Genomic DNA, 15703 nt, shown 5'->3' on the forward strand with positions numbered 1-15703 from the left:
CAGAACCTATACAGGGGAGGGGGAAAATCACCCTGGAGCTAAAAGATAATTGAAGAGTGTGTATCTCCTCAGCAGATTTGATGAGAATTTTATTCCATAAACAAGAACAAGATACTATAAAAAGGAAACAACCAGAAAAAGGGAACATATCTGTCTATTTAAAGGGGTAGCTATTACTCAACTCCAGCTGACTACTGCCATTAGGAAACTCAGGGCTGTCACTGCCATTGCTTTCTCAAGAAAATCCACAAAACCAGATTTTAATGTGAAATCTTCCAATTTAGGCCTGGTGTGGTGGTTCATGCCTATAATCCTTACACTCTGGGAGTTTGAGGTGGGAGGATTGCTTGAGGTCAGGAGTTCAAGACCAGCCTGTTTCACAGATGTGGCCATTCTTTTTTTTTTTTGAGACAGAGTCTCCCTTTGTTGTCCAGGCTAGATTGAGTGCCATGGCATCAGCCTAGCTCACAGCAACCTCAAACTCCTGGGCTCAAGTGATCCTACTGCCTCTGCCTCCCGAGTAGCTGGGACTACAGGCATGTGCCACCATGCCCAGCTAATTTTTTATATATGTATCAGTTGGCCAATTAATTTCTTTCTATTTATAGTAGACACAGGATCTCACTCTTGCTCAAGCTGGTTTTGAACTCCTGACCTCGAGCAATCCACCCGCCTCAGCCTCCCAGAGAGCTAGGATTACAGGCGTGAGCCACCGCGCCCGGCCGAGGTCATTCTTTTATACTAAAAAAAAAAAAAGACCAGCCTGAACAAGAGCAATACCCTGTCTCTACCGAAGAAAAGAAAAAAGAAATTAGTTGGTGTGGTGGTTGGAGCCTATAGTCCCAGCTACTAGGGAGGCTGAGACAGGAGGATCACCTGAGCTCAGAAGTTTTGAGGTGACTGTGATTTAGGCTGACTCCATGGCACTCTGTCTCAAAAAATAATAAAAAAATCTTCCGATTTAAATGAATATGGGCGATAGATGGGTCACAGAAATCATGCCTGCAGGCTTCATAGGGCCCGCAGGCTAGCAGTTTGCAAATTCTGCAACAGAGAAACTAACAGTGACATAACCCCTTAACAAGTAAGGATAAAGTACACTAAGTTCTCATTTATTTTAGCCACCGAGGAGGATCCAATCAAGACAATACAGTGGAATATACAAGAGAGATAAGTATAAGGCTCCTTAAAAAACAAAAGTGTCCTGGCCTACAAAAACAAAAGTGGCTAGAAACAAAGCCCAAGTGGATAAGAAGGATAGTACTTCTACATAGTATGGTACTTCTAATAAAGGATGATGAGATATATACAGAGAGGTAGTAAAATATCAGATGTGATAACAGGTCTTTCTGTAAAGGGCAAGATAATAATTTTTTTCTTTTAGTGTTTTGTGGGCTATGTGGTCTCTCAGATCAACTCAGTTATGCCATTATAGTACAAAAGTACCCATAGACACAGACTAATGAATATAGGTAGTTGTCAGTGTTCCGATAAAACTTCATTACAAAAATGTTATAGACCAAGTTTGGCCTGTGGGCCACAGTTTGGTACCTGCTTAGGATAACCCTAACTATTAAAGTTCTCAGGTGAAACTATATCTGTGTAGGAGGGGTAAAGTGGTAGAATATTAAACAATATATACACAATAGAACATTATTCAGTCATAAAAAGGAATGAAATTCTGACACATGCTATATAACATAGAAGAACGCTGAAGAATCATGCTAAGTGAATAGCCAGACACAAATGGACAAACACTGTATGATTCCACTTATTTGAGATACCATGAGTAATCAGATTCATAGAGGCAAAAAGTAGAATAGTGGTTACCAGGGGCTAGGGGGAGGGGTGAATAGAGAATTGTTGTTTAATGGGTACACAGTTTTCAATTATGGAAGATGAAAAAATTCAGAGATGGATGGTAGTGATGGCTGCATAACAATGTGAATGTACTGCATGCCACAGGACTGTACACCTTTTATGTTATGTATATTTTACAATAAAAACTTGAAAAAAAAGTAAATCACTTTACATATTAGATACAATAAAAAAGTAGCTAAGACAATTTAAGAAAAGAATATTGAAGATAGATTTACCATACTAGATAGAAAACATAATTAAACTAAGAAGGTGTGATACTGGCATAGCCTTTGACAAACAGATAGTTAAAAAATAAAAAGCCCCAAGCAGTAGTGCATGCCTGTAGTCCCAGCTACCCTAGAGGCCGAGTTGGGAGTATCACTCAAGCCCAGAAGTTTGAGGCTTTTGCCCTATAATCTTGCCTGTGAATGGCCACTGCATTCCAGCTTGGGCAACATAGTGACATACTGGAACCCATCCTAAAAAAAGAAGGAAAAAAAGAAAAGAGCCCCCAAATCACCCTGGAAAATAAGCATGTGAATAACAGAAAAGTATGTATATCAATGAGGATGGATCTTTCACCTAGTGGTATGGTTATAAATGGCAATGGGGGTTAGGAGTGGTTAAGATGCCTACCTTATACAACACTCAAATTCCAGGTGGATTAAAAATTTTTTTAAATCACTAGAGAATTAATGTCCAGAATATAACAAGAACTTCTGCAATTAAGAAAAAAAATACAACAAATGCGCAAAGAAAAAGTACCTACAATTTACAGAAGATACTTAACTACTCTATAGTAAGCAGAGAACTGCAAGTTTTTAGAAACATGGAGTGACTGAAATTTATAAAGTTTACTTATTTCTACATAAGATGAATCTAAACTAAAATCAGTAACTTTTTCAACTGCAGATATAACAAATTAAAATTGTCTTCATTTGCCTGCAACATCTAGGTGCAACTGTTTACTATTTCTTAAACAATTTATAAATGTATGAAGGATTTTTTAAAAACTAGTTTTAGTCTGAAAGTGACTGTGTCAATCAATTTTTGCTATCTGTTGGAAACAACTCTTAACAATGCTCAGTTCTGGTTAACTCTAAAATTTCTGTTGTAACCCCTTAAATTAAATGTTCCCACTGCCCTTAATATTGCCTCCTTACAGGGAGTGTGTTCTTCCTAGGCAGCCAGGATTCATACTTAAGCTGTTCATAAAATTATCCTTCCATCCCTCAACTTGACTCTGCTTGCATCACCATGAAAATGAGTTTCCTTCTCCCACTTAGAATTTGCTCTCCCTGCCTTTAATTTTTATTTTGAAAACTTTCCAATCTACAGAAAAGTTGCAAAAAAGAGTACAATGAACCCCCCAATTACCCTTTATTTAGATTCAAGTTTCAAATTTGCCAAATCTGTCTTTCTAGTGTGTGTGTATATTTTCTGAACCATTTGAAAGAAAGCTGCATCCATCATAACCCTTCATCACTTAAACATGTACCTCCTAAGAGACGTTGTCCTTATAACAATACAGTGATCAAGTTCAATAAAATTAACATTGATATACTATTTTCTATATAACAAAATATATAGTCCATATGCAAATTTAGCCAATTAGCCCAATAATGTCTTTAATAACAACCTTTTTCCTAACCCATGATCTAATAATGCAGTATCCTGCACTGCATTTAGATGTCGTTTAGTTCTTTTTTTAATTGTCACTCTCTTTTAATCTCCCTTAATATAGAACAACTACTCAGCCTTTGCCTTCATGATACTGACATTTATGAAGTATGAACCACATTTTGTAGAATCTCTCCCAATTTGGGTTTCTGTTTTCTCAAAATTAGATTCAGGTTGTTCCTTTTACACATTATATTAGGAGGCTCATGATATTAGTTTGTTCCATAAATGTTAGGTTTGATCACTTGATTACAGTGATGAATAGACTTCTCAACTGTATCCTTTCCCCTTTGTAATTAATAAGCAATCCGTAAGGTGATACTTTTAAGACTATATGAATCTTCTGATCTCCAATAAATTTTCAAGCAGGACTTTCGGCACCTATTTGTGATTCTGCCTGTATCAATTATTACAATGATAGTTGCAAATGGAAAGAAAATTTAGACATTCTTTTTTTTTTTGAGACAGAGTCTTGCTTTGTTGCCCAGGCTAGAGTAAGTGCCCTGGCATCAGCCTAGCTCACAGCAACCTCCAACTACTCCTGGGCTCAAGCAATCCTACTGCTTCAGCCTCCCAAGTAGCTGGGACTACAGGCATGCGCCACCATGCCCGGCTAATTTTTTTTTCTATATATATTAGTTGGCCAATGAATTTCTTTTTTATAGTAGAAACAGGGTCTTGCTCTTGCTGAGGCCGGTTTCAAACTCCTGACCTCCAGCAATCCCTCCTGACCTTGAGCAATCCGCCTGCCTCCACCTCCTAGAGTGCTAGCTAGGATTACAGGTGTGAACCACCAAGCCCACCACACCCGGCCTAGACATTCTAAATAAGGTTGATTCTACCCTCCTGTAGGATTCTTTTTTGAGTTCAAGTATAAAACCCACCCCTATCATGTTAATTCACTTTTTTTCTTTTTTATATTTTATTTTTTTACCTAGAGCCACACCCAAGAAGCCTTGAGCAAGTTGACTCTCAAACAATTCATTTTTATAAAGCTATCTCATATATACATATGCTTTCTTACAACTGTCTATAAATTAAGAATATACAAAGTGAATCAATAGGTACAAGATTAACAAACACCAATGATATTTTTATAAACTATAATATCAGTGAACTGAATAATGAAAATGTTCAAAATTCTACTTAAAGGAGCATCAAAAGCCATAAAAACATCGAGGATAAATTTAACAAAAGACAGCTGGAAGCAGCGGCTCATGCCTGTAATCCCAACGCTTTAGGAGGCCATGGCAGGAAAATGGCTTGAGCCCAGGAGTTAAAGGCTACAGTGAGTTATGATGAGGTCCCTGCTAGAGACAGAGTGAGACCTTGTTTTAAAAATAAATTGAGGCCGGGCGCGGTGGCTCACGCCTGTAATCCTAGCTCTCTGGGAGGCTGAGGTGAGAGGATCGCTTGAACTTAGGTGTTGGAGACCAGCCTGAGCAAGAGCAAGACCCAGTCTCTACTAAAAAATAGAAACAATTAATTGGGTGTGGTAGCACGTGCCTGTAGTCCCAGCTACTTGGGAAGCTGAAGCAGGAAGATTGCTTGAGCCCAGGAGTTTGAGGTTGCTGTGACTAGGCTGACTCAATGGCACTCTAGCCTATAATCCTAGGACTGTGGGAAGCTGAAGTGGGAGGATCGCTTGAGGCCAGGAGTTAGAAATCAGCCTGAGTAACAGTGACACCCAGTCACCATAAAAAATGCCTAAGAGACAGAGTGAGACACTCTCTCAAAACAACAAAGAAAACAGGTAACAGTAATCCAAGATTACAAATCAAAATAGTAGGACAGTGGTCACAAGGATGTTGAGTGAACAGACAGTAGAAAGGGACAAGGAGGATTTGGGCATCCTGGTTAACTTCTAGGGCTTGACCACAATGCCAGTTACATAGATGGATTCACCTTTGTATTTCTTTTCTTCTCTTTTCTTTTCTTTCTGTAGATATAGGGTCTTGCTTTATTTTCCAGGTTGGACTCAAGTGATCCTGCCAGTTCAACCTCCCAAAGTGCTGAGATTACAAGTGTGTGCCACTGTGCCTGGAAGAGACACACTGTGCCTGAGTTTCACTGTTGCCCAGGCTGGACTGCAGTGGCATGATCATAGCTCACTGCAGCCTTGAACTCCTGGACTCAAAGAATCCTCCCATCTCAGCCTCCTGAGTAGCAGCTGGGACTACAGGTGTGCACCACCACTCACCTGGCTAAATTCCACCCCACCCCCCCAGATGGGATCGCTATGTTGCCTAGGCTTGTTTCTAACTCCTGGCCTCATGTGATCCTCCCACCTCAGCTTCCCTGGGATTACAGGTATGAACCATCACAACCAGCAGTGTGTTCACTTTTATATGTGTGTTACAACTCAATAACATTTACATGAAAAACAAAGTGAGGAGGATCAACTTCTAGAACAGTGGAGTGAAGAGATCCACAGACCTATTCTCCAATGAAACAATAACTGGAGAAAGTTATAAAAAACCAATCATGGCTGGGCACGGCGGCTCACGCCTGTAATCCTAGCACTCTGGGAGGCCAAGGCGGGCAGATTGCTCAAGGTCAGGAGTTCGAAACCAGTCTGAGCAAGAGCGAGATCCTGTCTCTACTATAAATAAAAATAAATTAATTGGCTAACTAATATACATATAAAAAATTAGCTGGGCATCGTGGCGCATGCCTGTAGTCGCTACTTGGGAGGTTGAGGCAGCAGGATTGCTTGAGTCCAGGAGTTTGAGGTTGCTGTGAGCTAGGCTGACGCCATGGCACTCACTCTAGCCTGGGCAACAAAGCGAGACTCTGTCTCAAAAAAAAAAAAACCCAACCATATAAAGTCCTTTGAAATTGTCCTAAGAGGCTGGTCCGATGGCAGTGGATTATCAGAACTTATTAACATTAGTGTCACTAAAGTTGGTATTCAACTCCTCACTGCTAAATTTGACTGGCTAAAAGAAAAAAAAATTGTTCTAAGAGCAGACAGCAAATGAAGAAATATTTCCAAAATTCTAATGATAGAATCTAATAATCTAATAAACCTCAGCAGGAAAAGTAAGTCTGACATCTGAGTCACAACCTGCTCCCTTCCTTCACCTCCAGCTCAGCATGCCTGAAACTCCACTCCAGGTGGGTGTGGCCAAGAAAGACTCCTGTTTTCCTAGCTTCCAGTTCTGGGTTATAGCATCCACCTCTCCCACCCTACCAGCCCCCAGGAGCAGACTGCCAGGATTTGTCATGACCTCCAGCTCAGATGTACAGAGGCTAAATTCCAGGTGAGTGGAGACTTTACCCTAGGCACTGCAGGTAGAGAATACTAAAGCCTCAATCCCTCTCATTCCAGCTTGTTCACAGGGTGAAAGCAGAATTCTAGGAGAGACAAGTCTAGTGTCCTGATTGTAAAAAGAAAAAAAATAAGCCATTGTAACCACCACCAGCTCCAGAGAAATATTGCAGAGATTTTGTTCAGAGGGAAAGGTAGGCCACAATAACTAGAGCTCCAATGGATCTCCCACAAAGGAATTAACTTAATTTAGAACAGAGTGTGGGGAAGTTCAAACCTAAGAACACTCTTGAAAACAATGGCAATTCTACTGTTGGGTAGGTGAGCCCATGCCACCCATGCCTGTAATCCCAGTGCTCTGGAAGGCCCAGGTAGGAGGATTGCTTATTGCCAGGAGTTTGAAAACAGCCTGGACAACACAGCAAGACCCTGTTTCTATAAAAAAATGTAAGTAGTCAGGCGTGATGGTGCATGCCTATAGTCCTAGCTACTTGGGAGACTGGGGTACGAGGATCACTTAAACTGAGGAGTTCAAGGCCACAGAGCTAGAACTGTCTCTAAAAAAAGAAACAAAGAAAAAAGAAATAAAACAATGGCAATTTTAGTTGTGAGCACTTAGAGGAGGCTGGCGGAGTGAATCAGCAAAACGGCCAAGTAGGAAGTTCCAAGCTCTTAGTGCTCCACAAAAATATTTAAAAACAAATAGAAACTATCAGCACTAACATTGTCAAACTCTGAAAAACAGTTAAAGGTTTATGGCAACCAGGAAAACAGTGAACCAAAAAAAGGGCAACTAGGAAAGTTTTGCGGAGTTTTTCCTTACTCTTGCTCTGTCTCCTCCCAGCATGGTGGCAGTCTTATTGAAGGGAACCCACATTCACAGAGTAGGACACTGGTCCCTAATTCTGGAGGGAGCAGAGCAGAACTTACTTATAAATTATTGTATGTCTGTTCTAATCTGTCTGGGCTACCTGAAGGGCTGACACAAAGCACTAGTCTGTTTCACCTAACTCAGAATTCAGGCCAGAAAAGCCTCAGAAATTGCCTAGGGGCAGCAGGGGGAGGGGAGGCCACTGCAAACCAAACTAACAACCCACAGAAGCCTTGGGAAAAAACTATAATCTACAGACAATTGACTGCCCAAGGCCCAGAAGCAAAAGCCGGGGAGTTTCTTTGGGAAATAAGGACATTCAAATGAACCCATTAGGCTGATCCCTAGGCTAAGTGTTGAAGGGAAAGGCTCAGCACTGAGACAACCTACCAAGACTAAGAGAAGTGCTTGTGTTTTGTTTTTGTTAGTTTTTCAACTTCTAGCACTCAAGGAAAGTTCTGTCAAAACACTAGCTAAACATAAGCTAAGGCACAGAGACTTCTGTGACCACACACAAGGAAGATAGTCTTTGCAAAAATAGTTTGGGAATTATTTCAGCAGTAACTGTAAATGGGACAGCCTTCAATAAACACCAGCAAAAGGCCAGGTGTGTTGGCTCTCGCCTGTAATTCTACCACTCGAGGCCAGGCCGAGGCGGGTGGATCGCTCAAGGTCAGGAGTTTGAAAGTAGCCTGAGCAAGAGTGAGACCCAGTCTATACTAAAAATTAACAAAGAATTGGTAAAGAAATTAACTGGCCAACTAAAAATATATAGAAAAAATTAGCCGGGCATGGTGGCACATACCCGTAGTCCCAGCTACTTGGGAGGCTTAGGCAGAAGGATCACTTGAGCCCAGGAGTTTGAGGTTGCTGTGAGCTAGGCTGATGCCATGGCACTCTATCCAGGGCAACAGAGTGAGACTATGTCTCAAAAAAAAAAAAAAAAAAGAGAGAGAATCCTGTCACATGCTGCAATATGGATGAACCCTGAAGACATAATGCTAAATGAAATAGGCCAGACACAAAAGGATAAATACCTACTATAATTCCATGTATATGTGATGTATATGTGGTACCTAGAGTTGTCAGATTCATAGACAGGAGGATAGAATGGTGCTTGCCAGGGACTAGGGGGAGGGAGAAATGGGTAGTTAGTTTAATAAGTATGGAAATTTAGATTGAGAAGATCAAGAAGTTCTGGATATGGGTGGTGGTGATGGAAACACAACAAACTGAACATACTTAATGCCACTGAACCATACAATTAATAGTTGAAGCCTGGCCACATAGCAAGACCCTATCTCTACAAAAAAATTTAAAAATTAGCAAGGCATGGAGGCATGTGCCTGTACTCCTAGCTATTCTTGAGGCTGCGGTGGGAGGGTCACTTTAGTCCAAGAGTTTGAAGTTACAGTGAGCTATGATCAAGTTACTGCGCTCCAGCCTGGGCGACAGATCAAGACTTTGTCTCAAAAACAAAAAAAATTAATAATTTACTGAAAACCTTTAAACTGTACATTTTAATGGATGAATTGTATAGCACTCTATGAAGATCTCAATAAAGCTATTTTTTTAAAACAAACAACTATTGGCCGGGCACAGTGGCTCACGCCTAGCACTCTGGGAGGCTGAGGCAGGCGGATCACTCAAGGTCAGGAGTTCAAAACCAGCCTGAGCGAGACCCTGTCTCAACTAAAAATAGAAAGAAATTAATTGGCCAACCAAAAATATATAGAAAAAACTAGCCAGGGCCGGGCCTGGTGGTTCATGCCTGTAATCCTAGCACTCTGGGAGGCCAAGGCAGGCAGATAGCTCAAGGTCAGGAGTTGGAAACCAGCCTGAGCAAGAGAGAGACCCTGTCTCTACTATAAATAGAAAGAAATTAATTGGCTAACTAATATACATAGAAAAAATTAGCCAGGCATGGTGGCGCATGCCTGTAGTCCCAGTTACTCAGGAGGCTGAGGCAGTAGGACCGCTTGAGCTCAGGAGTTTGAGGTTGCTGTGAGCTAGGCTGATGCCATGGCACTCTAGCCTGGGCAACAAAGTGAGACTCTGTCTCAAAAAAAAAAAAAAAAAAAAAAAAAAAATTAGCGGGGCATGGTAGCGCATTAGTCCCAGCTACTTGGGAGGCTGAGGCAGAAGGATTGCTTGAGTCCAGGAGTTTCAGGTTGCTGTGAGCTAGGCTGATGCCATGGCACTCTATCCTGGGCAACAAAGTGAGACTCTGTCTCAAAAAAAAAAAAAAAAAAAAGAACAACTATGGTTTAAAATGGCAAATTTGGTTAAATATTTTTTATCACAAAAAAATATAAATTTTTAAAAGGCAGGCACAGGCACCACATTCAAAGTCTGGGCAGAAAATACTACGTGGCTTATTGCTCACATTAGAAGCAAGCCACTAAAGTCAAGTGTTCAGTTTAGGGCTCTTGAGGAAACAAGGTGTAGGGCTTTAAATAAAAATGACTGAACTAGATGAAATTGTAAGGGAAAGCTATTTTAATCTCCTTGCAACCTTCAGAGATGAGAATAATTATACGAATGGAGACGTGTAAGTAAATCAAAGGAAGAAATTTTAAGTAAAACAAATATTAACATCGGAATCTGTTTTCTTCTGTTGATGCTATACATCACGATTGCTCACTATGAATATTTATACAGCTTTTCACATGACTGAAAGCTCCAAACAGGCAATTTTTTTTTGTTCCCTCTTTAATCCAACAAAAACCTATCAAACACTGCGCAAGCATTATAACAAAGGACAAATCTTGCCCTTGACTTTAATTGACATTTGGGGTCCATAAAACCTAACACCTCCGAAAACTATTTAGACAAACACTAGTCGGGTTTTCCCCCCCTTTTTTAAAAGTGACGATTTCAAAGAAGTGACGATTCACTTTTTAAAGGATTTTGGGTGTTTACCCAATTAACACGCATGGTTTTACTCACCGATTTCCTCTGATGTTTGCCCAGAGGCTCTAAGCTTGCATTCCTTTGGATAGTGTTTTTGAATTATCTTCCACAGTTCTATGTTGACAAGAGAATTTCTTCGGGTATGGTACCGAGTCCACGAGGATACCCGGCGGCGACAAAAGGGACAGCATAAACTTGCCTTCTCGACTGTCGACTGGAAGCACGGATTACACAGCGTGTGGTTGCAAGGGAGGGTTACGGGCTCGATCAGAATTTCCGTGCAGATTTGGCACAGGCATTCCGACAGGGAAGGGATGGCGTCTTTGCGCACAGCCATTTTAATATGTTAATAAGGCCTATTCAACATCTACACCTGAAAGAAAAACAATTCTTGGCCAACAATGGAGAAAGAACCTTCGGCCAACTGCAGGAAAGGCAAATTAGCAGTTTTGCGTTTCAATGTTATGCCCAGCAGCTTATCAGAATTCGGAGAACAGGAGCATCAAACGCGTCTAGAAGCAAAAAGGAACTCCGAGGGTCACGCAAACAGTATTATTCTGGAAGGCGGTGTATTTGTCCATTTTTAAGACGACGTCAGGCAAGAAAAGAAGGGAACGTTTTCGTGGGGAGAGCTGGGCTGCTCAGAGGCACTAACACCACGGCTGCGGCAGGGCGGACGCGGGCCCCAGCTCCCCGGCGCTGCGTGGTGCGCGGAAGCTCCTCTCCCCCCGCTCACCAGGTGAGGATGCTCTCCCCAGTCCCAGGCCCCCGCTCCTGGAAGACTGCCGCTCCCGCCGGGGCTCCGGCTGCAGCCGGACCTCCGTTTTACCGTCGCTGCGAGGGCAGCGTGCGAGCCCCCGAGTCCCAGTTTTCGGGCGCCTTCCTTGCACTGCTTCCGGGAAGTCGGCGCCCGGCCCCTGCAGTCAGCCAAAAATCCTCTTCGTTTCTCCGTAGCAACCGGACAAGAGCTACTGACGTCACAAGCGCCCGCCAAAACCTCACTTCCCATCTGGAGACCCGCTCACTCGTAGAGGTGTCCGACGGACCGCCGGGCGGGACTTCCGGGACCTGCGCGCTCCGCCCCGCTGCGCCCCGCCCTCCGAGCCTAGCAGAGGGCCCCGCCCCCGCCCCAGCCCTGCCACTCTTCATGGTTGGGCGTGGGTGGGGCCGACCTTTCCCGTTTTTGTTTTCTTTGGGGTTCTTGCCTGGTATCAGTGTCCACACCAACTTTAACCTGACATTTCTGCTCCTAGAGTCTGCAGAAGTCCTTTGGGGTTGCAAACTTGGTCCCTGAGCAAAAAAAGAGAAACCTCCAAACAAATTATAGACCCGAACAATAATTTTTGTAATTCTTCACTTACTATTTTTCTTTTTTTTGAAACAGAGTCTCCCTTTGTTGCCCAGGCTAGAGTGAGTACCTGGTGGTCATCTTAGCTCACAGCAACCTCAAACTCGTAAGCTCAAGCAATCCTTCTGCCTCAGCCTCCGGAGGAGCTGGGACTACAGGCATGCGCCACCATGCCCGGCTAATTTTTTCTATATATATTAGTTGGCCAATTAATTTCTTTCTATTTATAGTAGAGACAGGGTCTTGCTCTTGCTCAGGCTGGTTTGGAACTCCTGACCTTGAACAATCCACCCAGAGTGCTAGGATTACAGGTGTGAGCCACCGCACTCAGTCTCACTACTCTTAAAACTATCTTTCTGGTCCGGGCGTGGTGCTCTCGCCCATAATCCTAGCACTCTGGGAGTCCAAGTCCGGAGGATTGCTCAAGATCAGGAGTTCGAAACCAGCCTGAGCAAGAGCGAGACCCCATCTCTACTATAAATAGAAAGAAATTAATTGGCCAACTAATATATATATAGAAAAAATTAGCCAGGCATGGTGGCACATGCCTGTAGTCCCAGCCACTTGGGAAACTGAGGCAGGAGGATTGCTTGAGCCCAGGAGTCTGAGGTTGCAGTGAGCTAGGCTGATGCCACGGCACTCACTCCAGCCTGGGCAACAAAGTGAGACTCTGTCTCAAAAAAAAAAAGACTGTATTAGACTTCTCCAGAGAGACAGAACCAATAGAATATAGATATAAATATATGAGAGGGGATTTATTAGAGGAATTAGCTTATGTGATTATGGTTGTTGAGAAATCCCACCACAAGCTGCCTACAGGCTGGAGACCCTGGGATGCCTGTATCACAGCTCAGTCCAAGTCTGAAGGCCTCAGAGCCAGGAAAGGCAATGGCGTGACTCTCAGTCTGAGGTGGAAAACCTGAGAACTCAAGGGCTGCTTCTGGTATAAGTGCTGGAGTCCGAATACCCAAGAGCCTGGAGTTCTGCAGTCCAAGAACAGGAGAAGAATATATGCCAGATCCAGGAGAGAGAGGAAATTGCCATTTTGTTCTATCTGAGCCCACAGCTAATTGGATGATGCCTGCCCACATTGAGGGCGGCTTCTCCACTTAGTCCAGACTCACATGCCAATCTTCTCTGGAAGCTCCCTCACAGACACACTCAGAAATAATCCTGTACCAGTTCTCTGGGTAATCCTTAATCTAGTCAAACTGACACCTAAAATTAACCACCACACTAATTGATAGAAAAACACCGTTAACAGGCTGGGTGCAGTGGCTCACGCCTGTAATCCTAGCACTCTGGGAGGCTGAGGCGGGCGGATTGCTCGAGGTCAGGAGTTTAAAACCAGCCTGAGCAAGACCCTGTCTCTACTAAAAATAGAAAGAAATTAATTGACCAACTAAAAATATATATACAAAATATTAGCCTGGCATGGTGGCGCATGCCTGTAGTCCCAGCTACTTGGGAGGCTGAGGCAGGAGGATCGCTTGAGCCCAGGAGTTTGAGGTTGCTGTGAGCTAGGCTGACGCCATGGCACTCACTCTAGCCTGGGCAACAAAGTGAGACTCTGTCTAAAAAAAAAAAGAAAGAAAGAAAGATACTGTTAACATAAAATGGGAGGGATTGCAGTGGGAGTTGGGAGAGTAGATAAAGGGGAATAACTAATAATAGAATGAATACAATGAATACAATTTTAAAAGATAGGGGTCCTGCAAAAAAAGCTATTGAAAATATAACATTAACTCAACCCATCTGCCTCATAGGTATGAAAATCATAGCAAATTTGAATGTTATTTTGATGCAGGTAATCTGGACAAAAATAGAAAAAAATACAATTTTAAGTAGGCACGGGACTCTCCTTTTTGCAATCCAACCTAATCACTCCGTTATTCAAGTCCCTGATATGTATGCTTAAATACATAGGTTATCAGACTAGCTCTAGCATGAACTAGCTTTGTGGTCTTGGACTATCACACAACCTCACTGAATCTCATTGCTAAAGCAAGGCAATGCCTCCCAGGTATAAGAAGAGGATTAGGCCTAGTAATGTAATTTTGTCTAGGCTTGTCTGAAACAGAGAGACTTTCCATCATGAATACCAAACTGTCATCACCCAGACCCTTCCTCTCACCCTCCACCCTTCTACTGCCGGATTCCATCAAAACCTACAGTTTTGATAGTGCCTTCCAGATGGTAAAATCTGCAGTGGCATCATCATAACTCACCACAACCTCAAACTCCTAAGCTCAAGCGATCCTCCTGCCTCAGCCTCCAAGTAGCTGGCACTACAGGTGAGCACCTCGATGCAAGGCCCAGGTAATTTTAGAGACGAGGTCTTGCTCTTGCTCAGGTTGTTCTCAAACTCTTGACCTCAAGCAATCCTCCCGCCTGGGCCTCCCAGAGTGTTTGGATTACAGGCATGAGCTACTGCGCCTGATCCGGAATGATACAATTTTCACCTTAATCCTATCGGACTCTGAAGCAATTTGCAAGAACAACGAGCGTTAATCCCCACGTAATTGGATTTTGATATCTGACTTCCCGTATGTAACAGACCGCTATAAAAACTCGCAGTCAGTAACCAATTCAGTTGTTGGCCCTTTCCTAGACCAGCGACTTGGCTTGTCCTTGTCAAGCCTCAGAAGGCTCAAGCCATGGAGTTCCGTCCGTCGACCATGGGAGAGGCATCTTGGGGTCGGGCCGGTCTGGAGCCCCCCATGCCGCCGGGCCTGAACCGAGAGCAAGCCTGGGCCTGGGCGCTCGATAACTTCGAGGCGCTGTGCCGCCGCTCCTGCCAATGCCCTGAGCTCTGCTGCAACGTGAGCGCCAGAGATGCGGGCGGGCTGCTGCGCGGGGCTGACACCCGGCACGGAACTGCTTCCCGAGTTGAGAAGGGCCGAAAACGCTGTCGAGAGCCAAAGGCTGAAACCACAAAGGAGCTACATTTACCCCAAGAAGAGGCAGATGCTACCGGCAGCGGGATCCAATGGCGCCTGAACCAGCCAGGAGAGGCCCGCGCTTGCGGAGGTGAGCAGACCCGCGCGCACTTGGCCTCCTGCAGCCCAGGCCGTTCTGGAAGCTGCTGAACACCGAGGTTTGAAATGCGGAGGAACCCGGAAAGGAGAGGAACCCCAGTCTTGCTTACCACCCATAGCATGGCCCACTTCAACTGATTGCCTGGAAGGAACCGGAGACACCCAGTGGAGCCCGTCATACTGTCCCTGTGGACGATTTACACCTGAACTGTGCCTGGCATGCGTTGAACAGTTGAGGCCTTTACCGTGCCGATCATTCCTTATTTTGTTCTTTCTTTCCTGCATGACTTAAAGGTTTTTCAATTAGAAAAACTCTCCATGGAATTAATATGTTAAGCAAATTTTCTTTTAAATCTACTTAGAATTGCTGTGGTTGTTACTCAAATTGTACATGATGATTAAAGCCTTTCTCGTATTCTCCACCTGTGGAATTGATTTTGGAGGGGGGTAAATCAGACTTGGGATCTTTATAGATGGGCCTGGAAAAGAAAGGGGACAGGAACCTAGCTCAGAGCTTCATTTTGAACTCCGGGAGGCTGGAAGAGTTATGTATATCAATAGGGTGGGGAGGAACAGCTGAGAGAATCACTTAATGGAGTCTTTGTTTTGATTTCTATCTTCAGGTGCTTATGTCTTGGGTAGTGGATATATATGCCTCCTCGGATGTCCTTGGTCTTGTCTTTCTGTACCCATGACCACTTGCTCTGCCTGGGGCTGACCAG

The 15703-nt window shown here is 43.6% G+C and overlaps 1 protein-coding gene across 1 annotated transcript in view; it reads right to left on the bottom strand.

Annotated features, from left to right (window-relative positions):
• The window catches only part of RNF168 (ring finger protein 168), a 29732-nt gene extending 18136 nt beyond the window's left edge, over positions 1-11596 (bottom strand). The window contains exon 1 of the mRNA XM_012780343.3: positions 10632-11596. Coding sequence (XP_012635797.2) covers positions 10632-10932 — 301 coding nt within the window. The 5' untranslated portion in view covers positions 10933-11596. The remainder of the gene's footprint in view (positions 1-10631) is intronic.
• Between the last annotated feature and the right edge of the window lie 4107 nt (positions 11597-15703).

The sequence above is a fragment of the Microcebus murinus genome, chromosome 1 (assembly GCF_040939455.1).
Source record: "Microcebus murinus isolate Inina chromosome 1, M.murinus_Inina_mat1.0, whole genome shotgun sequence".
Taxonomy (NCBI): domain Eukaryota; kingdom Metazoa; phylum Chordata; class Mammalia; order Primates; family Cheirogaleidae; genus Microcebus; species Microcebus murinus.